Raw genomic sequence first — 26,460 nt, 5'->3', positions numbered from 1 at the left:
ATCCCCATACCTCCTCCCTCTTGCGTCTCCCTCCCACCCTCCCTATCCCACCCCTCTAGGTGGACACAAAGCACAGAGCTGATCTCCCTGTGCTATGTGGCTGCTTCCCACTAGCTATCTGTTTTACATTTGGTAGTGTATATATGTCCATGCCACTCTCTCACTTTGTCCCAGCTTACCCTTCCCCCTCCCCGTGTCCTCAAGTCCATTCTCTATGTCTGCGTCTTCATTCCTGTCCTGCCCCTAGGTTCTTCAGAACCATGTTTTTTTTAGATTCCATATAACATATGGAATTTTTTGTATCAGCTTTATTGAGATATGATTCACAAACCAAAATATTCACCAACTTAAAGTGTATGATTCAATGTAATACAGTATATTCAGAGTTGTACAAACATTAGCACCGTTTTTTTAAATTAATTTTTTTTGGAGTATAGTTGATTTGCAATGTTGTATTAGTTTCTGTTGTACAGCAAAGTGAATCAGTTATACATATACATATATCCACGCTCTTTTAGATTCTTTTCCCACATGGGTAGTTACAGAGTACTGTGTAGAGTTCCCTGTGCTATACAGTAGGTTCTTATTAGTAGCACTATTTAATTCTAGAAGATTTTCATTACCCCAAAAAGAAGCCCATTAGCAATCTCTCCATCCACAACCCCTCCCAGCCATTGGTAAACACGAATCTATTTTCTGGCTCTGTGGATTTGCCTCTTCTGGTCATTTCATATAAATGGAATCATACAATATATGGCCTTTTTGTGTCTGGCTTCTTTTATTTAGTATAATATTTTCTAGATTTATTCATGTTGCAGCATATAGAAGTACTTCATTTCCTTTTATGGCCAAATAATATCCCAGGATATGGACATATACCACATTTTGTTTTATTCATTCACCAGTTGATGGATACTTGGGTTGTTTTTGCTTTTTGGCTATTATGAATAATGTTGCTATGAGCACTTATGTACAAATTTTTGTGCGGATGTATATTTTCATTTCTCTTGGGTATATACCTAGGAGTGGAGTTACTGGATCATATGTTAACCCTATGTTTAATATTTTGAGGAACCACCAAACCGTTTCCCAAAGTGGTTGCACCATTTTACAATTCACACATGTAAATAAAATTTTTCTAGCAGCCTCATTTTAAAATAAGGAAAAAGAAACAGGTGAAATTAATTTTAATATTTAACCCAGTATATCAAAAATTACATATCCAATATCGTTTCAATATGTAATTAATATAAAAAGTTAATAATGAAACATTTTAGAGACTTTTTGGTATTCAGCTTCAAAATCTCATGTGTATTTTACACTATGACACATCTGAATTCAGACTAGCTCCATTCCAGGTGCTTGATAGCCACATGTGGCAGGTGGCTATCGTATTGAATAGCACAGGTCTAAACAGTTGTGTTAGAGACATAATTCTGACTAGACTCTGAACTACTGGTGGACAGAACTTTACACACCCTCAGGGCCTTGCGTGCAGCAGACGCTTAGGAGATACCACATGAATGAGTAAATGAATGAATGGATCCAGTTTTCCCCAACAGCTGCTGATGGTGATCACAGCTACTTCCCGAAGTCTCAGCCTATGTCAGACCCTGTCCAGGAGCTCCTGGCCCCACTTCAAAGCCTGGACCTTGAGGTGCAGCAGGTAGTGGAGGGGGAGGGGAAGAGGATGCCATGCTGGACCTCTGGGATGCCCATACCTGCTGGAGGAGAGCTCTGTGTTCCCTGGGGCCGTATTTGGGGTGACAGTGTGTGTGTGTGGGGGGGCAGGGTGGGGGCTGAAGGGAGGATGTGCTCTGACCCTGCCTGTGGCTGCAGAGGGTGCAGGACAGTCGGGACATCGTGTGTGGCATCTGCATGGACAAGGTGTGGGACAAGCCAGAGGCCAAGCGGATTTTTGGCATCCTGCCCAACTGCAGCCACCCCCACTGCCTGGGCTGCCTGCGTACCTGGCGGAAGAGCCGAGGGGACTTCCCGCTGGGTGTCATCAAGTCAGTGTCATGGAGGGGCCAGCAGGGAGGGAGGGAAAGGTCCCACAGAGGGGTGGGCTCAGAGACAGGCCGATGGGCTTGTGACTACTCCTCTCCCACCTCCCACCCCATCCCACCTCGCAGGGCCTGTCCCCAGTGCCGTGTCCCTTCCAGCTACATCATTCCCTGCAAATTCTGGGTGAGCAAGGGGCCTAAGAAGGAACAACTCATCAGGAACTTCAAGGCTCGGACCAGGTGAGTCTGGCAGGGGGAGCATGACTCAGGTTAGGAAAGAGGGGAAGCAGTCCCTGATCTATACCCTCTCAGCCGTGGTTCCCAGCATGGCATCCCCCAAATCCTGGAAGTGCAGAGTGACCAAGACAGCAGGTGAGGGTGTGAGCTATTTCCACTATTTCAGAAAGCCCAGTGAATAATAGTGAGTGACTGAGACAGTCAAGGCCAAGTTTCTCTTCTAGCCTGGCTCAGGATCCACACAGGGAAACTCTGGTTCTCTCAGCATGATGGGAAGCCCTGCTTGGCTTTTATTTCTGATTTTTTTTTTAAAGCAAGAAAGTATAGGAACTCCTCGGCAGTCCAGTGGTTAGGACCTGGCACGCTCACTGATGGGGCCCCAGGTTCTATCCCTGGTCGGGGAACTAAGATCCCACAAGCCACCATGGAAGTAGAGACTCTTACTGTTACCACGCTGTAGAAGGAGAAAGTGAGGCAAGGTCTATGGGGCTTAAGTAAGGAAGTGGGTTTGAACCCAGACATTCTGACTCCTAGCATGGACTAGAAGGAACCATGGGGAGGATATTGACTTGAGAGGACGAAGGGCCATACCTGGGTAGCCAATTGACCATGAGGTTGAAAGGAAATTGTAAGATGATTAACGTTTCCAGATGGACGGCCACAGGACTGGTACTATCACGTGAGAGCTGAGTGAGGGAGACTGATGGAGAATCTGGTCAGATTGAGTGGGGTGGTTTTGGATGCTATCTGGATGGAGGGGTTCCTAATGCTAGGTTTGGTCAAATGGTAGGAAGAGGAAGAGAGACAGTCATTTTAGAGGGATTCCCAGGCTTTCAGCTTGGTGGTCAGCGGGATCCTCCATTCACGCGGGGACTGCAGGAAGTGGGAAAGACTCAACTGCGTTGGAGTCAAGCAGAGAGGTGATGATGCAGGAAAAAGGAAAAAGGCTATAAATATGCGCTTTATCTTTTTCTCCCTCTCGTCCATCTTTCTGTGCAAGAAAAAGCTGTTCCTACTTAAGCAGATCACAAGTTGCCCACAAGCCCTTCCTGTATCTGACCTTTCACAGAATGAAATTTGAAATCTCAGAAGTGGGAAACTTCTTAATTTCATTAGCTAGCAGTTACCAAATCATAAGACCACCCCTCAGAAGAAGGCATTGTTCTAACCTGGTTACAGAGACACATTGTAGGGTTAACTGCTCTCCCTCCTCCTTTGGTGGTATTACTGAAACTTAGTTCAAAGAAGGAAAGGAGATTCCCAGGGTCACTGCTGTCCCAAATAGACTTTGTGGGAATTAAGAGAAAGGTACCACTTAAGACACTTTACTGCCATCTGCTGGGAAATAATTGTAATAAATATAACATCTACACTTGTCTATGTGACCCTAGAGGTGCCAGGATAGATGTGGTGGTGCCTTTGTGCTGTGTATAACCTACCCAACATTACATGTCGGCCTTGAGTGCCCCTTGTTCCTGGGGCAACTGGGCTTGAAGGTGATGGTCTTCTATCCTTCCGCCCTCTCATAGCCAGATTCGATGCCGGTTCTTCATGCGGGGGAATGGCCGCTGCCCCTTCAAGTCGGACTGCATTTACCTGCACCAGCTCCCAGATAAGGCCCCGACTTCTGATCCTCCCTGGCCCGGGAGTATGCAGCTGGCCTCTGTGAGTGAGGTGGTAACAGCAGGGATAAGGGGTCGGGGAGGATGCTGGCCATGGTTTATAATAAATGTCTGTGATAAATGTAAAACCTATGTATGATGTCTATGACATTAATGGTGCCTGCTTAGATGTGGTACCTTTGTGCTACGTACAACCTGCCTAACCTTATGTGTCAGCCTTGATTCCCCTGTACCACATACAACTGGGGTCGAAGCTGAGGGGTTTTCACTGATTTCTTTTTCTACTCTCAGGTGGTGGGCAAAACAGCGTTCCTAGGGGGCACCGAGCCAGAGGAGGAAGTGTTCTTCGTGGACTGTGCCCTGACCATGGCCTTCTGGGGTTCAGAACTCCTCCTGGACCCCAACAGTTCTTACCACTGCCTCCTGTAACCAGGATCAACGTGTGGGGTGATGGGGCTGAGGGGCAGGGGTTGCCAGGTGGTAGGTCTTTTCCCTTTGGAGCTTGGTGGGGGATGAAAGTAGCAAGTGCCCCACACCCATGAACTGCAGCAGTGACACAGCTGGGGAACATGGGGAGGGGGGATGGCTCTCGGGAGAGAGGAAGGGTTCTCACCCTCTTGCCAGGGACTTGGTTTTTAACTTTACTCTTTTGTAGAAGGATTCTGAAAGAAAACCAATAAAGTGCACCTAAGCCATCACTGCTGGTGTCTGAAGAGTGTCTGCTTATAGCCCAGGTGCACCCTCACCCCTACCCCCACCAAGGGTTTCTTCTGCATTTAATCTGTTGCAATATCACCTGTCACTTAGCCTTTGGAAAACTTCACTTTATGCTCATAAGAGAATGAGAACAGAAAGGGCAAATAATGTAGGTATTATAAAAATAGTAATGTCAGAGATCCCGTGAAAGGGTCTCAAGGATTCCCCCTTGGAATCCTTGTGGATTCCAAGTGTGGTTCAAGAACCACACTTGGAAGTTTTCTCCCTATTCTCCTTCCCATTGGCTAGAATGCAGACCCTGGTGGGCATGAACCAGAGCCACCACGATAAGGCTGGAGTTGAGGATGGGCAGGGCATTGAAGGCTGTTTAGCATTCTTGGCCCCGCCCACTACTTATCAGGGCCTCCACCCCTTTGCCCCCAACATCATTTGGTCATTTGAAGACCAAAACCATCTCCTATGAAGTTAGAACTGATAAACTGAGATAGAGGTTCCTGGAAGAAACTTATTTCCTACTCTTTTGCCCTTTGCAAAGCAGGCACTATCTAAGACAGAGGTCCCCACCCCCCGGGCCACGGACCGATACCAGTCCGTGGCCTGTTAGGAACCAGGCCGCAGAGCAGGAGGTGAGCCGTGCGAAGATTCATCTGTGTTTACAACCGCTCCCCGTGGCTCACATTACCGCCTGAGCTCCGCCTCCTGTCAGATCAGCGGTGGCATTAGATTCTCAGAGGCGCTCGAACCCTACTGTGAACTGCGCATGCGAGGGATCTAGGTTGCGCGCTCCTTATGAGACTCTAATGCCTGGTGATCTGAGGTGGAGCTGAGGCGGTGATGCTAGCGCTGGGGAGCAGCTGAAAATACAGATTATCAATAGCAGAGGGGTTTGACTACACAGAGACCATAATAAATCAACTGCTTGCAGACTCATATCAAAACTCCATCAGTGAGTGGCAAGTGACGATGAAGCCGCACCTAATGGAGTAGACTGGACATAAGCAACACACTTCGGGTGTCACTGTTTCCCGTCACCCCCAGATGGGACCATCTAGTTGCAGGAAAACAAGCTCAGGGCTCCCACTGATTCTGCATTATGGTGAGTTGTATCATTGTTTCATTATATATTACAGTGTAATAATAATAGAAATAAAGTGCACAATAAATGTCATGCGCTTGAGTCATCCCCAAACCATCCACCCCACCCCCACCCCCATCCGTGGAAAAATTGTCTTCTGTGAAACCGGTCCCTGGTGACAAAAATTTTGGGGACCACTGATTTAAGAAATACTCCGTACTCTTTTCCAACAGCTCTCTTAAAATCTTTTTTTTTTTTTTTTGCAGTATGCGGGCCTCTCACCGTTGTGGCCTCTCCCGTTGCAGAGCACAGGCTCCAGACGCGCAGGTTCAGTGGCCATGGCTCACGGGCCTAGCCACTCTGCAGCATATGGGATCTTCCTGGACTGGGGCACGAACCCATGTCCCCTGCATTGGCAGGTGGACTCTCAACCACTGCACCACCAGGGAAGCCCTTAAAATCAGTTTTAAAAAATTTTATTTTATTTTTTGGCTGCATCAGGTCTTAGTTGCAGCACGCGGGATCTTTTGTTGCGATACACAGGCTCTTCCTTTCAGTGTGTGGGCTTCTCTCTAGTTGTGGTGCATGGGCTCCAGAGCTCATGAGCTCTGTAGCTGTAGTACACGGGCTCTCTAGTTGTGGTGTGCGGGCTCAGTAGATGTGGCACGCGGGCTTAGTTGTCCTGTGGCATGTGGGATCTTAGTTCCCCAGCCAGGGATCGAACCGGCATCCCCTGCATTGCAAGATGGATTCTTAACCACTGGACCACCAGGGAAGTCCCTCCCTTGAAATCATTTTGGAAAAAATAAAAAATTTGGCTCTAATGAAAATCAGATCCAGTTCAAAATATTTCTATGGGGCTTCCCTGGTGGCGCAGTGGTTGGGAGTCCGCCTGCCAATGCGGGGGACACGGGTTCATGCCCCGGTCCGGGAGGATCCCACAAGCCGCAGAGCGGCTGGGCCCGTGGGCCATGGCCGCTGAGCCTGAGCGTCTGGAGCCTGTGCTCTGCAACGGGAGAGGCTGCGGCAGTGAGAGGCCCGCGTACCACAAAAAAAATAAATAAATAAAATAAAATATGCCTATGGCTTCCCATACTATTCAGGGTGAAAGACAAATTCCTCTCTATGATGTCAAGGCCTCACAAGATCTGGTCTGGTTACCTCTCCTGTTACTCCCCAGCAAGTGCACTCTTGCCTGACCACCTATTTAAAACTACCTCACTCTATCTCCCTTCCCTGCTATATCCTTGAAAGCACTTATCACAAACAAACATTCTATTGTTTACTTACTTAGTTGTCTGTCTCTCCTCAATTGAGGGTCAGCAACAATGAGGGCAAAGGTAGTTATTTTGTTCCCTGCATCCTGAGCGCTAGGTGCTCAGTAAAGATTTATTGATTGAGTGGATGTGTGCATGGCAGCAGAAGCTGGGAGGATGGAAATACAAGCTGACACCCAAAGGAGGGTTTATGGGGTGCTGTGGGGCTCTTCTCCCCTCTGCCTTTATTCCTATCCTCTGCTATGGTCCCTCCCTTCGCTGAAAGCCTGCCTCCTCCAGCAGATTTCCTTAAACCAAAACCCTGGGAATTGGAGGCACTCTTGGTCCCTTATAAACAACCAGAGCAAGGCCACTTCTTGATCTTAGGGAGGAAGTTTACAGGAATGCCTTTGGCCATATCGATGGCATTAGGTTTTACTGCGACTCCATTCTCGGGTGTATTAGTAGATCGAACATTTCTGGAGAGGACTGAAACCCCAGTGATGCCAGTTGATGGCCTGTGGAAGAGGTGACGTTATGGTAAATTATGATCAAATCCTATGGCAAAGCCCATGATCTATAGGCAACATGGGCGTCAGCTGAAATTAAATGATGCTTGGATCCTGAAGTACAACCAGCAGGATCCCTGATATCCATTCTGTACGCCCGCCCCCTCACTTACTTCAGCGATCGGTGGAGGAAGCAAGGTTAGGGTCAGCCGCAGAGGACCCATCCTCCATCAAGCCCCGCCCCACTCTATCTCTTGCATGACCCCGCCCACTAACCGATTTCCTAGTGGCACCGCCCCCACTCTGGTCCCGCCTCATCAGCAGATCTGCACTCGGCCCTCGCCCCGCCTCCCTACTCCTAGCCTACCTGCCCCTTCCGGCCTGCCCTTGCGCCCAGACCCGGCCGCACTTCCCCGTTCCTTTGCTTTCTGACAGATCTAGTTTCGCGCGCTGGCGGGGTGCGAGTCCGAGAGCCTCCCCGAACGCTGAGGAGGGAATGTGGCGCGCGCAGGAAGGGGCCGGCCGCAGCATCAGGGCCGGCGCTGTCGTCCGCCTCCCTTTCCCCAGGCCCCGGAGCTGAGGCCCGAAACCAGAGCTCGGGGCAGCGCGGCTCCCTGGCCCCGGGTATGGAGGCCCCGGAGGCGGCACCCGCTCAGGCTGAGGGCGCGGAGCCGGCGCCCTGGGCGCACCTAGAGGCCCCCGCCCGCCTCCTGCTGCAGACGCTGCAGGCGGGGCCCGACGGGGCGCGGCGCGGCTTGGGGGTGCTGCGGGCTCTGAGCGGCCGCGGAGGGGAGCCCTTCGGCTGGGACCGCGTCTTCGAGGCGCTGTGCCGGGAGGAGCCAGTAGTGGAGGGCCCGGACTGTCGCCTGGAGCTGTAAGTTGTCCGCCCGCGTTCCTCCTGTCCTGCTGGTCGCGGCGGCCGCTGGCGTAGCTCGGGGCGCCGCCCGTCATCCTCCACGGTGGTGTGAGGCAGGGGCTGGCGCTACCTACTTCTCTAGATGAGAAGACCGAGGCACAGAGAGGTGAAATACTTGCCCCGAGAGCGGGTCCCTGCCGCGCGCCCTGTGAGGCGGGGCCTTCGGCAGACCCTCATAGCGTAGGTACTGGTCTTACCTAGACGAAAGACACCTGCCCTCGGTTGGGTGTAAATGAATAATTATGTCAGTGGATTCTAACTAATTTTAATCACACACTTCCATCTCTTACCTCCAGTATAGGTCAAGAGTACACGTGTGTTAAAATACGTACATTGTCAAGTATACATAAATAGAAAAATTTTTAAATTTTATTTTTATTTATTTATGGCTGTGTTGGGTCTTCGTTGCTGCACGCGGACTCTCTCCAGTTTCGGAGAGCAGGGGCTACTCTTCATTGCAGTGCGCGGGCTTCTCATTGCGGTGGCTTCTCGTTGCGGAGCACGGGCTCTAGGTGCGCAGGCTTCAGTAGTTGTGGCATGCAGGCTCAGGAGTTGTGGCGCACGGGCTTAGTTGCTCTGCGGCATGTGGGATCTTCCTGAACCAGGGATGGAATCCGTGTCCCCTGCATTGGCAGGCGGACTCCTAACCACTGCGACACCAGGGAAGTCCCCATAAATAGAAATTTTAAACGTGGTAAATGACAATAAACATCTGATCATGCTGGCTTTATATTATCAGTTTTTCAAAGCATAATATACAGTTTAGGGGAAGATCTCTTACCTTGAGGATGGTGTTCTTGATAATTTTTAGTCTTTTGGGTGACTTTGAACTTTTTCCCCCTCTTTATGTGGCTAAGAATCCCTACTAGGAGCAGAAGTGTCAGCTCTACCATTTTTGAATTAGGTTGTGCTTCCCCTACTGGTAGTCAGTTTCTTTTCTGACATCCTTGTAAGCCATGTGTCCATTTTGTGAGGGTTCGTTTTGTTAAGAAAGATAATACAGCGTCCATAGGTGCACTTAACTATCTAGTTAAGTAAAATACAGAAAGTAACGTAGTGAGGTGCCACCTTCAGCCTCTAGGGGGCTGAAGAGCAGGCCTCCCACTCTCCTTGAATACCCCTCCCTAAGAATTGGGTTGGACACTGGAATATGGAGGGCCAATCCATATTTTAAATATTTGTAATACTTCATTTTTTATGTTTTAGATGAATAGAAATAGAAGTTCTATTATTTTCTTCCCACACTCCATCTTGAATTTCTTTCAATAGAATTTTCTGAATCCGCAAATTGGACGCTCTGGAAATGTTTACCCAATGGTCTGGCTCTTTCTGGACAGAGTAAGGGGAATGGAACGTAACCTGCGGTCCCTGGATAGAACTGTACTGCAGTATAATTGTTTTCTTTTGTAATGCTATGTATTTTATGCATTTAACCCTCTTATTCTGATAAGGGAATCCATGCACAAAAATGGTAAAAGTCCTTGGAGTAGGCTCTTCCCGACTTCTCTACTTCAGTATCCTCCACCACAAATTGACGATCTTTTTAACTTTTACTCTAGTTTTTTCTCTCATTTAGTGTTTTTTCTCCACAAAAAAATAAAAGGTTTCGTTCCTCTCTTATATATCCCAAGTGCCTCTGTGTGTGATGCCAAGCAGCCCCACAAAGTCATGTATACAGAGGTGCAGAGGCGTGATGGGTGGTGGGCTAGATGCACTCATGACCTGCTTGCCACTCCAGCAAGCCTCAGGTCACATAGCATCTGCATTCGTGCCTTTGTCACGTTACAGATGGCTACTTTGCTCTGTCCACAGCAGTCTTGCTGATCTGTGAAACTTATTCTCAGAGATTTAATTCAGTCAATAAATGTGCACCAAGTGCCTGCTTTAGGCTGGTGTTGTGCTGGGTACTGGGACACAGAGGAAAGAGACACTGCTTCTGCCTCTCAGGAACTCAGTTCAGTGAAAGGAACATCAGAGCTGGACAGATGTGACCCTGTGAGTTCCAGGGGACTGCCAAGGGGAGCACAGGTCTGCAGGCTAAGCGTTGCTCAGTATTCTGGAGTATTATTTTTACGTAAAGTTTGGGAAAGGGCTTCTTTTTCTTTTTTACATAAAACAAGCATGGATCTATTATAGGGTAGGCTTCAACGTGAATTTCTGAGCTGAAATAGGAGATGTCAAAGAGCAGGGCCTAGTGTAGTGTAGAATAGATGCCCACTTGTTGAATGACTTCCATGCCGACTCGCAGGTACTGCCCACCAGCGCCCCCGTCTGTCCGGTGCCATCTAGCCTCTAGCTCTACCCAGTCTGCCCTATGTTCCTTTCAGCAAGACACTCTTAACTGCTTGTTCTCCCTCTGCTACCCAGGAAACCACTGCTGCTGCGATTGCCCCCGTTATGCCAGAGGAACCTGATGTGCCTACTGATGGCTGTTTGGCCGTCGCTGCCCGAAAGCAGTCTCCACCCTGTGCTGCAGATTGTGCAGCAGGATCCAAGCCCCGACCCTGATCCCTGGCTCCGGGCCCTTGGGGAATTTCTGCGAAGGGATCTGGGTGTTGGGATCTCCACTGAGGGAGTGTCCCCACTGTCTAAAAGGTGCCAGAGACAGCTCCGAGGCCTGTGTAGGCAGCTGGGCCAAGGGGGCAGGAAGTTGAAGTTGCCCCAGGCTCCAGATCCCGAAGGGACAGAACAGGAGGAGGACAAGGACTCCCAGCGGCCTGGGAAACGCAGAAAGGAAGCGGAGGAAGAGCCTGCCAGTCCTGAGGGGGAGAGGGCCCCCAAAAGGCTCCGGTGGTTGGAAAAGGAAGAAGAAGAAAGTCATGAGGAAAACAGACCTGAACATGAATCTTTGGAATCCCTGGCCAATGGAGGAGGTGCATCGTCCATTAAGAACCAGCCTGTTTTGGGGGCTAAGCCCAGTGAGGCTGGTCAGAGTCTAGAGGATGCTAAGGGCCTACCTGAGAGTTTGGAGTTGCCCAGAGCTATCCAGGTACTAGGGTGAGGAGGCTGCTTTCGAATGATTCTTCAGGAATGGGGGGGTTAAGCCGGTTGGGATACTGTGTCCCACCTCGGATGACTGTAGTCCGTGGAGCAAGGGGAAGGAGGTGGGGTTGAGGGAATGTAGTTTCTGCTCCACAGATTCTACAGAGGAGGGGGTGGGGACAGGAGTTACTGGAGGTGGGAGCCCTTGACCTAATGATCAATAGTGTGAGGTTAAGGGTACCACGGAAGAGGAAAGGCTCTGGAGCTACCCCTGCCACCCATCTATCTTATGGGAATGGGGGAATCATACCAGCATCCAGCCTGTCCTCCCAGCCCAAGGCCTGGGTCTGCCCCCATTAGGATGTATGCAGAGAAGACAAGTCTGTTCAGTTGGGTTTACATAGGTCTTGTCTAGTTTGAGTTCTTTAAGCACTTTGCAAGGTTTACATTCTGGCTCTCTTGAGTCATCTTTGCCCGCTAGTGCCCACTGACCTGGGGCCTTCTCAGAGAGGGGGCTGGGTCTGGGTTGGGGGCCATGCTGCGTGGGTGGGGACATGGCAGTGACTGGGCTCTCCTCTGCAGGAACAAGTTCCCAGGCTGCAGCAGCTGCTCAAGACCCTCGGGAAGGTGACTGGCCCTACTCTGCTACCCATAACCCTTCTTCCGCCCCCTGCCTGGACCCCAGCTGTGCCCAGGGAAGCCCCAGTGCAGTGAGGCACAGGCTGTTTGGGTGAGGGGGTTAGAATGAAGGTCTGAGGACAGTCCCTGCAAAGGCTTTTCTTGGTCCAAGTATGTTGTCTAACCTGAGACAGGTTCTAATTCCAGGCAAGTTCCTCTCTTCTAGTAGCACCTTCTGGGGTCCTTAGCCATCCACTCTGCCAATTGAAGGGGTGGCCTCAGTGACTTGTCACTGAGGGCTCTGCAGGTCCTAACATGGGATTTGCCTTCCCAGGGGTTGGAAGGGCTGGAGGGCACCCCACCAGTTGAGCTGCAGCTTCTCCACGAATGCAGTCCTGGCCAGGTGAGTCCAGAAAAACCGCCTGGCCCTGAGGACACGGTCCCTCTCCATTTAAATTTGTGTTTCCCTGCCTCATGTAGGAATTTGGGGAGGGGATTTTGTTGGGTGTTTTGGTCTCAGGGGCAGGGGTGACCCTCAGTGGTTTCTTTTAGCCCTTGGTTCCTCCCCGTAGGGCAGCTCTCCCCACCTTACCTTACCCTGGAGTGTCCTGGCCCCGCCCCTTCTGCTGCCCGGTTGGATTGAGACAGCCCAGCAGAGACAGGCTGAGTGTCCCGGTGTCCTCCCTCCTCCTTGGCAGGTGGACCTGGTGTGTGCCCAGCTGCAGCTCCCACAGCTCTCGGACACAGGTCTCCTGCAGCTCTGCACCTGGCTGCTGGCCCTTTCACCAGACCTCAGCCTCAGCAATGCTACTGTGCTGATCAGGAGCCTCTTCCTTGGACGGGTAGGTGCGCTGGGATACACATGGAGTGCCAGAGACAGTGAGTGAGAGAGTCTGAACCCTCAGTAGGGTGGGAGAGGGGGTCCCCAGCCTTGCATGCATCTGCTTGTCTGGGGAGCCTGGGGCAAGGGAAGGGCATAACCCCCTAGGCCATCTACCCACCTGGCATCTAACTCCTCCCTCTTGGGCCCCAGATCCTTAGAGAAGTGGAAGGGATTTGGGGTTTGGGATCAGGGATTTGGGAGCTGGGGAAGGGAGCTATGTGTCCTTTCCAATGAGTGGATCCATGTGAGTCCTAGATAAAAGAACTTCTTTTTTCTCTGTACTGTAATGTGTGAGCCTCTGAAATACGTGTTCAATAAACACTGATAGGAAGGAAGAAGAAAGAAATTAATATTTTCTTCCCCGTTGGCTGTAGATTCTCTCCCTGACTTCCTCAGCCTCCCGCTTGCTCACAACTGCCCTGACCTCCTTCTGTACTAAGTACACCTACGCCGTCTGCAGAGCCCTCCTTGGCCCTGTGCTCCAAGCCCCAGGAATAGGTAATTCTGGAATGGGCCCCAGGCCTGGTAGCTCTTCCCTGTCTGTTCCCAGCACCCTTCACCCCCCGGGTGGCCCTGGCAGGAGCTGAGTTTTCAATAAATGAAGATACCTGTTGCTTCCCTGACGATGCCACCTGTAAAGGGCCAGGCATTTTGTTCCCTGCTAGCCCCATTCTCTCCTGCCAGCTGCTCCCAGACTTTTCCCCTCTGCTGTCGCCCACCCAGGTCCAGCTCAAACAGAGTTACTGTGTTGCCTTACAAAGGACGAGGCCCTGGAGCCGGACATGCAGGCTCTAATGCTGGGGTGAGTGTACAAGCTCCACGCTGGCCCCACCCGCACCTCCTCCCTCTGGCCAAACCTGCTCTTGGCATTCTGGACTTGGAGCCGGCTGGGTACCAGGCCCCGTGCCTGAAATACAGGCAGTGGCACAGCCATTGCCCCCTCTCGCTGTCCTGAGCCTGGCTTGTGCCTTCCCACCTGTGGGCCCCTGTTAGTTGCCATCCCATGCACCTTCCCAAGCCCAGGGTTTCAGTCTTCTGTGCCAGGTGCCCCCGGGAATGCGAAGAGGCTGGCACTCCTGCTCTTGAGTTCTTGGCGTAGTTGGAACATGGCGTAGTGGTTCAGAGCACTGGCTCTGGAGTCAGACAGACATGGTTGCAGGTCTCAACCTTGCCTTTTATTTAAATGTGTGAGTTTTAAACAGGTTATTGCATCTCTCTGAGCCTGTTTCCATGTATGAACTCTGTAGAGTTTTTCTAGATAATAACTGTGATAACGCATATCATGGCCTCGGCACAGTGTTTGGCACCTAGTGAGTGCTCAAATGTTGTTATTAAATTGGTGTTAAATTTAGGTATCAAAATTGGGGAGTCAAGATACAGACATGTAGAAATAATGAGTAGGTGAGATCTCATTGGACACTAACATGAAATATGAAATGCTAAGTATAATATGAGAAGGGGACAGTCGCAAAAATACTACCAGCCGCCAGTTGTTGAGCACTTTCTCTGCGCTTTAGATTTATTACTTCATTAGTCTTCATGCAATCCTGTGAGGTAAGTGCTGTGGCCGCCTTAGAGATGGAAAAACTGAAGCTCAGAGAGGTTGAGGGAGGTGGCCAAAGGTCACACAGCCAGCAAGTGCAAAAGCCTGGGATCAAACCCAAGTCTGTGCACCCAAGAAGCCACACCGTTTCCATGTGACATCCTGCTTTTCCAAACAAGCTGAGGACAGTAGGTGCAGCTGGAGTGGACCTCACCGTGGGCTGGGTTCCGCAGGGAGGTTTCGCCTTCTCTAGGAAGCCTCCTGTGTGTCATCTCACCCATCATCATCCTCCTCTTCCCTGGGTCGTCCTCCGCTTTCAAACTCAGGAGGCACTGTCAACTCCTGGTTATTTTCCAGGGGACCTTTGTACCTCTCACTGCCAAATCCTTCGTGTCAGGTCCCGGGGGTCTTGGGCTGTGGCCTTCCCAGCACTGAGTATGGGCTCTGCAGCAGTGGCTGCTAGATGGCCACCAGCATCGGGGGGCTCTGACTACTTCCTCTGTTGGCTGGAGATCTTGGCTGTCCCCAGGGCCTTGCCCTGCCTTGGGGTAGGAGCAGTAGATATTCAGGCTCAGGTGGGAGGCTGAGCTTTCCTCACTGGGGCCTGTGCCTTGCAGACAGATCTTGGAGCTGCCCTGGAAGGAAGAGACTTTCTTGGTGTTGCAGTCACTCCTGGAGCGGCAGGTGAGCAGGCTGCCTTGGGGAAGAGTGGACAAAGAAGTGCTATAGTGCTGTGGCTGGGTGTGCAGCTCCTGGGTGTCTGACCCCTTCAGTGATGGAGGGGCAAGCAGGATGACTGCCCTCCGGCAGGGTGCCCGTGACAGTGGGAGGGTCCAGGGGCTTGAAAGGCCAGTAGTAGAGAGCTGACTGCATGGTGAATCCCAGCTCTACCTCTTAGTAGCTGTGTGGCCTTGGGGAGGGATTTTTTGATGTGTGTGTGTAAATTTAATTTATTTTTAAATTTAATTAATTTATTTTTTGGCCGCACTGCATGGCATGCGGGATCCTAGTTCCCCGACCAGGGATTGAACCCGTGCCCCCTGAAGTGGAAGCGTGGAGTCCTAACCAGTGGACTGCCAGGGACAGTGCCTAATTTATTTTTGAATAGGTAATAGATTCATATGTTCACAATTTTGAACGCTTAAAAGGATATAGTGAAAAAATTTTCCCCAGCCACCGAGATTCCCCTCCGCAGGGCTAATCAGTGTTACTAGTTGCTGGGGAACCCTTCCAGAGATGCTGTCTATATACAAGGACACATGGTGAAATTTACTTTTCCCCTGCCTTTTACATAGATGGTAACACACCAAGCTCAGTGCTCTGCACTTTGCTTTTTTCATCTAACAGTACATTTCGGCAGTTTTTCCATATATCAGTACCTAAAATTCTGCCTCATTTGTTTATAACGTAGGTAGTTGACTTAACCTCTTTATGCCTCAGTTTCCTCATCTGCAAAAGGGGAGTGATGATAGCACCTACCACATAAAACTGGGGTGAGGTTTAAATGGTATAATTGGTGTAACATGCTCAGAGTGGTACCTAACGCATAATAAGTGTTTATTAAATTGTGACTATGAAGATCTGTTGTTATTATACTGCCAGTGCCCCCTTGGGACCTCACTCCTTTATATCTTCAACCACTAAGCCAGGCGAGGGATCCTTGTCCCCCATCTCCTAATCTGAGCCTGTGCAACAGTGGCCACCATTTTTTGAGACCTGTGTGCTAGGCTTTATGTGCATAATCTCATTTAATCCTTTTCACAGTCTTCAGAGTTTGACATCATGAGCCCCATTTTATAGATGTGGAAACTGAGTCTCAGTTAAGTGACCTGCACAGGGTCACCTGGTTAGGAAGTGATGGAGTTGGGAGTTGAATCCAGGGTCCTTTCTTGTGCTACTGTCTGATCTCCTAATGTGTGCAGGTGGAGATGCCCTCTGAGAAGTTCAGTGTGTTGATGGAGAAACTCTGTAAAGAGGGGCCAGCAGCCACCACGTCCATGGCCTATGCCAAGCTCATGCTGACAGTGGTAACCAAGTATCGGGCCAATGTGAGTATTGGTAGGGCCATGAGGGCTGCTCCTGCTGCTCTGAGCCTGCCACGAGGGTATATGTTTGTCAGGGAGAAAACCCTGAGTGTTAGCCTTGGAAACCACAAGTTCAAGCCCAAGACAGGGGAGTGAGACTGCTTAGGAGTTCATTCATCCAGCCAACACTGCTGTGGGCCAGATGCTATCTGGGGCATTAAGGAATCAACAGTGACCATATCACAGTTTCTGTCCTGGACTTGACCCTCTCCCCCAGTTAGTGAGAGGGGAGAGAGATGATAACTGGCTCATTGTAATATCTGGTAGGAGCCAGGTGAAAGGTATGCACAGGGCATTTGATGACAGAGGAAAAGGGGGCAACTAAACCTTGTTTGTGATTGGGAGTTGGGACAGGCTTCCTGACTCTTAAAGGGTGAGTGGTAGTCAAGGGCGGAGATGAAGGAAAGGGCATTCCAGGCAAAAGAAACGGTGTAAGCACTCAATGTCCCAGGGGATCTGCAGGTACATCATTGTAGCTGAGGCCTAAAATCCCAAGAGTAGATGGCTGTAGGGGATGAAGTTAGAGAGCTAAAATACTGAGAGCTGATACTTGTAGCCCCTCCTATGTTCCAGGCATCGTTCTAAGCCCTTTGCATATGTTAACTCACTAGTTTATTCCAGGTGTTAGTCCTATGAGAGGATACTATTATTAGCTCCATTTTATAGGTGAGGAAATTGAGACACAGGTTAAAGTAATTTGCCCGAGGTCACATTGCCAAGTCATGGTAGCATCTAATGGAGGGCCCTGTAGGTTATGGTGAGGAGCTTGGACTTTATCTTGAAGACCAGGTCTTCTCTTGGCTCTTAACCCTTTTCTTGGGATCACAGGCCTATGTGATGATTTGGTGAAAGGCATACATTCTCCCAGAAAAATGGAAATATGAATACACATCTTATGCACAATTTCAGGAAGCTCCTGGATCCTCTGTAGATCCTGGAAGGACCTGCAATATGAGGCATCAGAGGTTATCTCAGGGCCTTCAGCTGGAGTGACCTGATTAGATTTGTATTCTGTAGAGAAACCTCTGGCCTTGGCAAGGAGTGGGGATTGGAGAGTGAAGGTACAGGGCAGAGATGGGTCAGAGGTTGCAGCAACAGGTCAGGGAAGAAAGAGTGGCCCAGAAGGAATGTGGCAGCCACAGTGGAGTGTCTCTGAACCTCAGTTTCCTCATCTGTAAAATGGGAGGATTGTGAGGATTAAATGAAGTCATGCATATAAAGTGCTGCCCCATAGTAAGCACCTAATAATTGTCAACCATTCTTAATATGGCTGACATAGTACGTTGTGCAGTTAGTATTTGACCCCAGGTCTACCTGAATCCAAACACCTTGCTTAACCATGGTGAGATAATGAGGATAGATTGCTCAGGGAGTCATCTCCTCCTATTGTCCTTGTGTCCTGGATTTCTCTCTTCTAACTAAACAGAGCCCAGGGGCAGAGGGGAGATGGGAGGGATCAGCTGCTGGAGTCCAGACATGATTCTTCCTTCTCTCCAGATCAGTGAGCCCCAGAGGCTGGGCCTGGCTGCAGTTCTGGAGCTCAATACCACTTTCCTGAAGAAGTCCCTGCAGGCTGCCCTGAGACAGCTGGCCCCCTGACCATCCACCAAGGGACCACCCTCCCGGACCTCCCTCATCAGATTCCCGAAGGACACTTCTGCCCTGAGCACCTCATCCTGCCCCTTGCCTGGGGGTCAGGGCTGAGCCTGGCCATCCCAGGGGACAACTGTCTCCCTGCTCCAGGCTGCAGAGAGGCCATCTGGGCCTCCCAGCCAGCAGGAAGGGTCTGGGGCTAAGGGGGCTGGGTGAGTTGTATTACCAAGAGCTGCTGAGCCTGGGCTGCCTCCTTGTCATTTCTACCTCAGGCTGTGGGGACAGACACTTTAAGATAGGCATCAGACTTCCTTGATGGTCCAGCGGTTAAGACTCTGCACTTCCATTGCAGGGGACGAGGGTTGGATCCCTGGTTGGGGGAGTTCCGCATGCCGTGAGATGTGGCCAAAATATAATAATAAATAAAATAGGAGTTAAGATAGGCCTCAGTAGGGTCAAAGCAGACCCAGAGTGGACGACAGTGATGCTCCAGGAGCCCCGGGAGATCTGTATGTTTAGCACAGATCTCTCGTGCTCAAGTGTATGTTATGATCCTCTGTGTTGTTTCTGACTTAAATAATAATTTATCAGTGGTATTTCATAAAAAGCAGGAAGTTCAGTAATGTTTTATTAGAAGCAGTGCCTGCCTTCCTACTAACTCTGGGTGTTTGCTGAAAACACATACCACGCCATCCCCACCCTGCTCAGTGACGGGGGCATCTTTTTCCAAGGGAAATGTTCGGTGAGGGGAAGGTGGTAGAGTTCTGTGGGCCAGATCATGTATGATACCACCCACCCCAGCCCAATCAGAGCTGTTGAGTACATGGGTGGGCTGTGCATCCTGCACTGCGGAGGGGGGCTTGAGGGTGAGAGTAACTCAGCCTGGAGTTGGGGAAGACTTTTGGGCAGATGATGGCTTTTGAGGAGGGATCTGAAGGGCTCCTGGGATTACTGTGAGCAGAGAACAGGATGAGGCCTATTGGACAGGAAAGACAGAAAGGGTGTGCAATACTGTGGGCTTGTGTGTTCTACAACTATATTCCCACAGCACTTAGCTAGGCGCCTTGTTCATAGTAAACACTTAACCTGGGGACTTCCTTGGTGGTCCAGTGGGAAAGACTCAGCGCTCCGAATGCAGAGGGCCTGGGTTCGATCCCTGGGCAGGGAACTAGATCCCACATGCATGCTGCAACTAAGAGTTCGCATGCCGCAAATAAGATCACACATGCTGCAACTAAACATGCCACAATGAAGATCCAGCACAGCCAAAATAAATATTTAAAAAACAAACAAACAAAAAAACACAACCTGGAGATGTTACTGAGTCAACTATCAGGTGAAAGTTCATCACAGAACCTTACCCGCTCCTCCCCACCGCAGGCTTTGAGGCGCCGGGAAGAGAACTCGACACTTCCCTTCCCACAACTTCCTCAGAAGCCGCGAGCCCCCGTTAGAACAGGATGATGAGGGAGAGAGGTCAGGAGCAAAGCCTGCTTTTGAGAAGTGAAGCAGGTGCTAAGGTCAGGAGGAAGCGTGGAGGTTTAAGGGACAAACATGTCGGAATTGCACGCTCTCAGCGGCCGACACGGGGCGGCGCCCAGGAGTGTGACTACTGCAACTCACCGCCCTGGGCCCAGCCTCTTCCCTAAGGGCCTGGGCAGCTGCTGGTGGCAACGGGCGCCCGGGACCGCCGCAGCTCTGTGGTCTCCGCGTAGGTCTAGCAGTGCAACACGCGGCTGCCGCGGCGCCCCACCCCCGGCACTGAGCGACCCGACTGCTCTCAAGGGGAAAGCCGCGGGAACAAGGCATCTCTCGCGATAACCAGGTCCTATTTGAGCGCGTGCGCGAACTGAGTTGTCCCTTTTCCGGTTATCGCGGCGGCAGGAGCTATGAGGTTAGTGGCGCTTCGAGTGATATCCGTACTCATCCGCGCCTCCGGGCGCTCCCGTGGGGAGGGAGACACTACGGGCGGAATCGGGGGTCCTTGCTTATGCTTCGTAGCGGGGCATTTTTGCCAGGCTTCGGCCTACGGGCCTGGCGTTGGAGTTCGCGTGCCAAGGCCGGCCGCCAGTAGGGCCCCTCTTCCCCGGGGTTTGCATCTGGTCCAGAGTGCCTCACTTGGCGTCCGGAATACCCGGGGAGTATTCCGTGGACCATCCCCGAGCCTGAGCCTTCTGACACTCCAACGGATTGGTCCACTGCTCGCTGGTCCTGATCGCTCGTCTTGTTTCCTTCTTGCAGCAGCAAAGTCTCCCGAGACACCCTCTATGAGGCAGTGCGGGAAGTCCTGCACGGGAACCAGCGCAAGCGCCGGAAGTAAGCGCGGACTTCCGCGGAGGGCAGCTTTGGGAAGCCGCGGATGGTCCGTTAACTTTGTTACGCTTTTTTAAGGTTTTTGGAGACGGTGGAGCTTCAGATAAGCCTGAAGAACTATGACCCTCAGAAGGACAAACGCTTCTCGGGCACCGTCAGGTTGGCACCGTTCTAATCCCACCCAGCCCTCAGTGTCCCCATGCCTGTCTCCTCCCTTCAGGCTCCTGTTGAGCCCGAGGCGGCCAGGCACGTGTGGCACTGAAGTGCTCGGGTAGTGCAGACCCCCTGCTCCGGGCAGGCGTGGCTGGACGGACCCCCACCCTGGGTCTTAAAACAAGAGGGGAGGCGTGGGGAGGCCTTGGCTGAGCCCGCCGGCTAGTTTGAGAAGCCAAACTAGCTGTTGGTGAATGCGGACGCTCTGGGTAAGGCTCAGTACTGCAGCGGTCCCAGACCCCTTCACCTGCCCTTGGGACCCAGGGCTGGGTGTGACCTATACTGTTCCCCAAAATGCAGGCTTAAGTCCACTCCCCGCCCCAAGTTTTCCGTGTGTGTTCTGGGGGACCAGCAGCATTGTGATGAGGCCAAGGCTGTGGATATCCCCCACATGGACATCGAGGCCCTGAAGAAACTCAACAAGAATAAGAAACTGGTCAAGAAGCTGGGTGAGTGTGCCTGGTGTGGTTCTTCCCCGGCCACCCACCCATCATGGTGTGGTTTTGTATGTGGGGTAGGGTGGAGGCAGTTCTCACTGGAGTGGTAGAACAGGAGTATTTCTGCCACTTGGATTTTAAAGTGATGGTCGGGTAGAGTCAGGACAGAAAGGATCTGCTGTGGTTGGTTAACTTGACTGGTATTTTTTAGCCACGTGAAAATTCTATTTTGCTTTGAGAATTGGATTTAATAGAGGAAGAAAGCCAGGCAGTGGTTCTTTTCTAAGCAAGCGAGAACTGTCACATTGATAGGTCAGGTGTTGGTACATTCTGAATTGAAATTTCTACTTAAAACTTCCATATTTCATTTTAACCTTTAGGCTATGTGATTTGAGCATTTTACAGATAAACAGGTAACCCAGTTGTGTAGCTAAAAAGGCAGGATTTGAAACCAGGCAGACTTAACTAGCGTGAGCATTTTCATTGCAAGATGGGTTGTGAGTCAGCCTGGACTTCTACCGGGTTTCATGTGAATGTTGGGCCAGTAAAAGTCCAGAGGATGGAGATAATACTGGAATGGGGAGAGGATTAAAAAGACTCGGTAGCTGGGCTTCCCTGGTGGCGCAGTGGTTGAGAGTCCGCCTGCCGATGCAGGGGACACGGGTTCGTGCCCCAGTCCGGGAAGATCCCACATGCCGCGGAGCGGCTGGGCCCGTGAGCCATGGCCACTGAGCCTGCGTGTCCGGAGCCTGTGCTCTGCAACGGGAGAGGCCACAACAGTGAGAGGCCCGCGTACCGCAAAAAAAAAAAAAAAAAAAAAAAGACTCGGTAGCTGGGGAAGGGGTAGATTGCTGGTTAGAGGCCACTTCTGCGGCTGTCTCATAGCCCTGTTTAGAGGTGTCTTCAGGGGCCAGGTCCTAACGGCTTCCTCTCTTTACCAGCCAAGAAGTATGATGCCTTTTTGGCTTCAGAGTCTCTGATCAAGCAGATCCCACGAATCCTGGGCCCAGGCCTGAATAAGGCCGGCAAGTTCCCTTCCTTGCTGACCCACAATGAGAACATGGTGGCCAAAGTTGATGAAGTGAAGTCCACAATCAAGTTCCAGATGAAGAAGGTGAGAAGGTCTAGCCAGTTGCATAGGTTGAACAGTGGTGAAGTTGACCCACGTTCTCCAAGTGGGAGCTCTGGTTTGCATTTCTGTGGATACTTAGGACTTGTGACAGTCACCTAACAGGATTGAAGCTTTTCAAATAACTCTGGTCTTGGTCTGGGGCCAGAGCACTGCTCATTAGGTCACTGGAGGTCATAGGGATGGGCCATCTGGCTTGTAGACGGGCCCACTCTACATTTTCTTGAATCTAGCCACCAACCTGATGTGACCTTCCTCTCCCCACAGGTGCTGTGTCTGGCAGTGGCTGTTGGCCACGTGAAAATGACAGATGATGAGCTTGTGTACAACATCCACTTAGCTGTCAACTTCCTGGTGTCATTGCTCAAGAAAAATTGGCAGAACGTTCGGGCTTTGTACATTAAGAGCACCATGGGCAAGCCCCAGCGCCTGTACTAAGGCACAGCTTAATAAACCATATTCCCACCATTACCACCGTCTCCTGTGGCTTTGGGACTGATGAGCCAGTGATGGGTAGTCATTTACTGCAGACAAGGCAGGGCATTCTTTCTGCCCTCAGAAACATGGAGTCTTATTAAGATCTCCTGGATACTAATAGGGCTGCTAATCAGGGCTGAAGTTTTTCAAATAACCCTGAGAATAGCAGATCGGGGCCATTAGCCCAGCCTGTACTGCTGCTGCCTGTTACTAGTGGAAAGTGGGGGGTTAGAACCTTCACATGGAGGACACTGACTTGGCCTTTCCTTGGCAGCATGCCTAACCTATGGCCGGTATGCCAGCAGTTCTTAACATGGGCTTTTTGTTTGGAGGGCTTTTTGATCCCTTGAAATCATTTGGGGTCTTGGTCTGCAGGAATCCCCAAGTAGTTACAAATGGAGATTGGGGTTTGGTGAGCCTGGGATTGGCTTCCTAGATGCTTCTGATTAGAGTGGTCCACATACCCTGAGAAACTGGTCTAGTATTTGCTTTCTTGACGCACAAATTGAGTACCCTTATGTTTGGGGGTAGTGATTTACTAGGTAAGATATTTAGGAAGAAAAATGAGAAGACCTGATAATACTCTGATCTAGGGACCCTGTTGTCTAGGGGAGTTTGGTAAATGGGTGGAATCTGCCTGTGGAAACTTCTAGGCCCCCTCCCTGGCCTGAGGAACTTCCTGTTGCCGTTCTTGCCTCCAGCACCCAGCACTGGAAAGGTGGCTCTGGTGTGGTGGGAAATACCTGTGATTTAACCGTTGACTTTATTTTTTACAATATTTTATTTGGCTGCGCCGGGTCTTAGTTGCTGTACGGTGGATCTTTAGTTGTGGCGTGAACTCTTAGTTGTGGTATGAGGGATCTAGTTGCCTGACCAGGGATCCAAGCCGGGCCCCCTGCATTGGGAGTGTGCAGAGTCTTAGTCACTGGGCCACCAGGGAAGTCCCTAACCTTTGACTTTTATCTGCCTCATTTAACTTTGGTAAATAAAGGAACTAGACCTGAAAGGCTAATCAAAGCATAAATAAAAAATGCTGCACCTTCTCAAAACAAGCTTTATCTGTATTTGAACAGTGAAGAGCACAAGGTATTCACCAAAAGATTTGTCATTTTAGCTTTCAAGTTATAACTGCAGGTAAAGTAGCTAATCTTGTGATGAGCAGAGAATTTTGGTTCTCAAGGTGGTGATAGGCCTAACTTGCTCCTTAACCACAGTTAGGAGTGATGAAATACCTAGGCTTGTTGAACAATGTTCCCAATGGGTAAGGAGGGGGAAAAGCTGGCTGTGAAACTAGTTAGGATCCAATTTTACTGAAAGGAAAAAACTTCATGCCTAGTTAAAGTGTTGGAAGCTTACATACTAATGTTGACCACATTCAAAGCTGGGAGTTAATGTGATTTAGGGGATTTTCTGAAGTTCAATGATTTTTGTAATCAGAGAAAGGCAACAGCTCAAATAAGGCAGGAAAACTTGTGATTTGATGACTAGAGGAATATAATATAAAAAGTAATTGACAAATATGGGTACCTTTTTTTTTTTTTTTTTTTTTTGCAGTACACAGGCCTCTCACTGTTGTGGCCTCTCCCATTGCGGAGTGCAGGCTCCGGACACACAGGCTTAGCTGCCATGGCTCACGGGCCCAGCCGCTCCGTGGCATGTGGGATCTTCCCGGACCGGGGCATGCACCCGTGTCCCCTGCATCGGCAGGCGGACTCTCAACCACTGCGCCACCAGGGAAGCCCAAGTATGAGTACATTTTATACCCTGTCTTTTACAAAGCTGAGTACAGCAAGAGAAAATAAAAGACGTGAGGACCATTAGGTAAAGGGAAACAAGCAGGTCTCGCTTGTTAAGGTGGGCCCCAGTGCACCTTTGGTGGCCAACCCTGAGAGCCATAATGATCACAGGGCCTGTGAGAGAAAAGCAAACCACTTCTAGAAGCCAGGAAGACAATTGTTTGCACCAATAGCTGTGCTATCAATGAGCAGCGTCACAGTGGAGCAAGGGTTTCAGGGGAGGTTCCCATGACACTGTGCATACAATTTCTTGGGTGGAAGAAGACCAGCCGGGTGGTTGTCTGTGGGCTGAGGCCCCCCCCTGTGCCCGAGTGAATCCCAGCTCTGCCACTCAGGAGCCGTGGGAGGCTGCTGAGCCGGCCTCTTCCAGAAAACTCATCTGAAAGTGCAACTGATGATGGTACCTACTAAAAGCATGACGGGTTTTGCACAGTGCCAGGCACTTAGTGTTCGGTTAAACAGCAGTTGTAAAATGGCAGTTAGGTATAGCTGCAGACACGTGTGCACCAGAGCGGGCACACCAGTCCCTGCTTGTCTGCCTTGGTTGGGTTTAGGACAGATTGAATGGAGGCCATCCCAAGGACATCTATCTCATTAATGGTGATGAGTGGGGAGAACAAGGTGCCTTCAGAATCAGTCACACCCTCTTGTTTGAAAAGAGCCAAGGATTGAAATCCTTAAAAATAGTTTTGGAAACTATAGGAATGTTTTAGAAATACTTGGGAACTTGAGTCCTACTGGATTATTGATTTGCATCACCTGAATTTAAAAATTAAACCCACTCCACTTTATAAATCTATGCCTTATGTGTTGGGATAGGAGTACTTAAAAACTAAGTCTATATTAAACCAATATGACTCACCACCTTCTGCTGGCCTGCCCAGAAGCTGTTTAGAGCCGTGGTGCCTGCGCTCCAGAGGCCCGTGGCACCATGATAGAGACGAAAGGAAAAAGCAGGAGGCAGAATGGGAAAGCAAAGCAAACAACGGAGAACACGTGTGGTGGCAGACTGATTCGATTCTAAATGAGGGTTGAGCTATCTTAAACCCCAGCCTCTAGGATGGTTTTAGGCTTTAGACTAAAGCTTAGTGTGCATCTGAGTTAGAATTCAGGGTTCAGATATCTGGGGAGCCCCAGTTCTCCAGCATTTGTACTAGAAGGAAATAAAGAGCCCCCATGAAACCCCAGGACTGCTCAGGCTTTGACCGTGGAATTGGCAAAATGATGGCCCACCTCCATCTTCCCTAGGGGCATCAGAAACAAGAGGGGCAGGAAAGAGAACTACCGGCCTCTTCTTTGGGCCCCTGTTTTCTTGGCCTTTTCTTGCAGCTTTCCACAGAACCCTGGTCAGGGAGAGCCACTTCCAGGAGAGAGCCCTGGGCTTTGGGCTCACAAGACCCACCTTCTTATCCTGGTTCCTTCCCTATTTTGAGACCTCAAAACTATGTAGTTATCACCCGCCCCTGTGCCCCTGTATCTGCTACATTCGTATATGAGGGTGGGGGGTGGCCAGTGAGGAGGCCAGCCATATTTCACCTACAGTATTCTAATAGAAATCACCTGCAGGCTGTTTACTCCAGGAGCATGAGGGCAACCCACGTGATGATGATTCAAGCACCTAACACATACAATCACCTATTAGTAGAGACTGGATTTTGCATCCAGCCCTAGGCATAGCACATGGTGGGTCTTTCATAAACCATTTCCATCTCCAGGAACCCCTCCCACTTGGTTGGGGCTCCAGGCACACTCCCCATCCTGCAAGCAACAGTCTTGGGTCCCTCCAGTGCAGTGGACCAAGACAAAAGGCTGCCTGATTATTTAATAGTATACCAAGTGCCTGGGCTTAAAGTCAGAAGACCAGGTTCAACTCCTGGTCTTACCACTGACAGCTGAGTGAGAAGAGCATTTAACCTCTTCTGTTTCCCCATCTGCAAAATTGGAGGTTGGACCAGAATGATCTAGAAGATGAGATTCTAGAGTAGGGTTGCCAGATTCAGCAAATGAAAATACAGGATGCCCAGTTAAATGTGAATTTCTGATAAACCACCCAT

General features: G+C 50.3%; 3 protein-coding genes across 12 annotated transcripts; all 3 read left to right on the top strand.

Moving 5' to 3' along the window:
- The first annotated feature begins 1,860 nt into the window (after window positions 1-1,860).
- On the top strand, window positions 1,861-4,674 carry LOC137233051 (probable E3 ubiquitin-protein ligase makorin-1). Its single transcript, XM_067755845.1, has 4 exons — window positions 1,861-2,012; window positions 2,136-2,246; window positions 3,773-3,908; window positions 4,157-4,674. Exons 1-4 carry the CDS (start codon window positions 1,879-1,881, stop codon window positions 4,292-4,294), a joined length of 519 nt encoding a protein of 172 aa, XP_067611946.1. The 5' UTR covers window positions 1,861-1,878; the 3' UTR covers window positions 4,295-4,674.
- Window positions 4,675-7,753: 3,079 nt separating this feature from the next.
- FANCE (FA complementation group E) lies at window positions 7,754-18,649 on the top strand. 10 transcript variants are annotated; one of them, XR_010946861.1, is made up of 11 exons: window positions 7,754-8,296; window positions 10,706-11,327; window positions 11,903-11,947; window positions 12,273-12,341; window positions 12,637-12,780; window positions 13,196-13,319; window positions 13,545-13,623; window positions 14,982-15,048; window positions 15,375-15,472; window positions 16,287-16,412; window positions 17,951-18,649. XR_010946861.1 is itself a non-coding variant. In XM_067753200.1 (10 exons), exons 1-10 carry the CDS (start codon window positions 8,049-8,051, stop codon window positions 17,951-17,953), a joined length of 1,527 nt encoding a protein of 508 aa, XP_067609301.1. In that variant the 5' UTR covers window positions 7,756-8,048; the 3' UTR covers window positions 17,954-18,649. The 10 variants fall into 10 exon arrangements, 5 of the variants coding, with proteins under 5 accessions (XP_067609303.1, XP_067609301.1, XP_067609302.1 ...); XR_010946860.1 differs by having other exon boundaries at window positions 7,755-8,296; window positions 17,946-18,649; XR_010946863.1 differs by lacking the exon at window positions 15,375-15,472 and having other exon boundaries at window positions 7,755-8,296; window positions 14,986-15,048.
- A 1,204-nt stretch (window positions 18,650-19,853) lies between these two features.
- RPL10A (ribosomal protein L10a) lies at window positions 19,854-22,604 on the top strand. The gene is made up of 6 exons (XM_067753221.1): window positions 19,854-19,935; window positions 20,283-20,357; window positions 20,433-20,513; window positions 20,868-21,016; window positions 21,946-22,118; window positions 22,401-22,604. The coding sequence occupies exons 1-6, from the start codon at window positions 19,931-19,933 to the stop codon at window positions 22,569-22,571; spliced, it is 654 nt and encodes a 217-aa protein (XP_067609322.1). The 5' UTR covers window positions 19,854-19,930; the 3' UTR covers window positions 22,572-22,604.
- The last annotated feature ends 3,856 nt before the right edge of the window (window positions 22,605-26,460 follow it).

Source organism: Pseudorca crassidens, chromosome 10 (assembly GCF_039906515.1).
Source record: "Pseudorca crassidens isolate mPseCra1 chromosome 10, mPseCra1.hap1, whole genome shotgun sequence".
NCBI lineage: Eukaryota > Metazoa > Chordata > Mammalia > Artiodactyla > Delphinidae > Pseudorca > Pseudorca crassidens.
This window is presented reverse-complemented; position numbering and strand designations above follow the sequence as displayed.

Bases quoted from the DNA above. Each gene is read 5' to 3' on its own strand.
- LOC137233051 (XM_067755845.1), top strand. From the start codon at position 1,879: ATGGACAAGGTGTGGGACAAGCCAGAGGCCAAGCGGATTTTTGGCATC. The intron at 2,013-2,135 runs GTCAGTGTCATG...CCCACCTCGCAG, and splicing joins TTCCCGCTGGGTGTCATCAA to GGCCTGTCCCCAGTGCCGTG. The intron at 2,247-3,772 runs GTGAGTCTGGCA...GCCCTCTCATAG, and splicing joins AACTTCAAGGCTCGGACCAG to CCAGATTCGATGCCGGTTCT.
- FANCE (XM_067753197.1), top strand. From the start codon at position 8,049: ATGGAGGCCCCGGAGGCGGCACCCGCTCAGGCTGAGGGCGCGGAGCCG. The intron at 11,948-12,272 runs GTGACTGGCCCT...TTGCCTTCCCAG, and splicing joins TGCTCAAGACCCTCGGGAAG to GGGTTGGAAGGGCTGGAGGG. The intron at 13,624-14,981 runs GTGAGTGTACAA...TGTGCCTTGCAG, and splicing joins ATGCAGGCTCTAATGCTGGG to ACAGATCTTGGAGCTGCCCT.
- RPL10A (XM_067753221.1), top strand. The intron at 20,358-20,432 runs GTAAGCGCGGAC...CGCTTTTTTAAG, and splicing joins AACCAGCGCAAGCGCCGGAA to GTTTTTGGAGACGGTGGAGC. The intron at 21,017-21,945 runs GTGAGTGTGCCT...TCTCTTTACCAG, and splicing joins GAAACTGGTCAAGAAGCTGG to CCAAGAAGTATGATGCCTTT.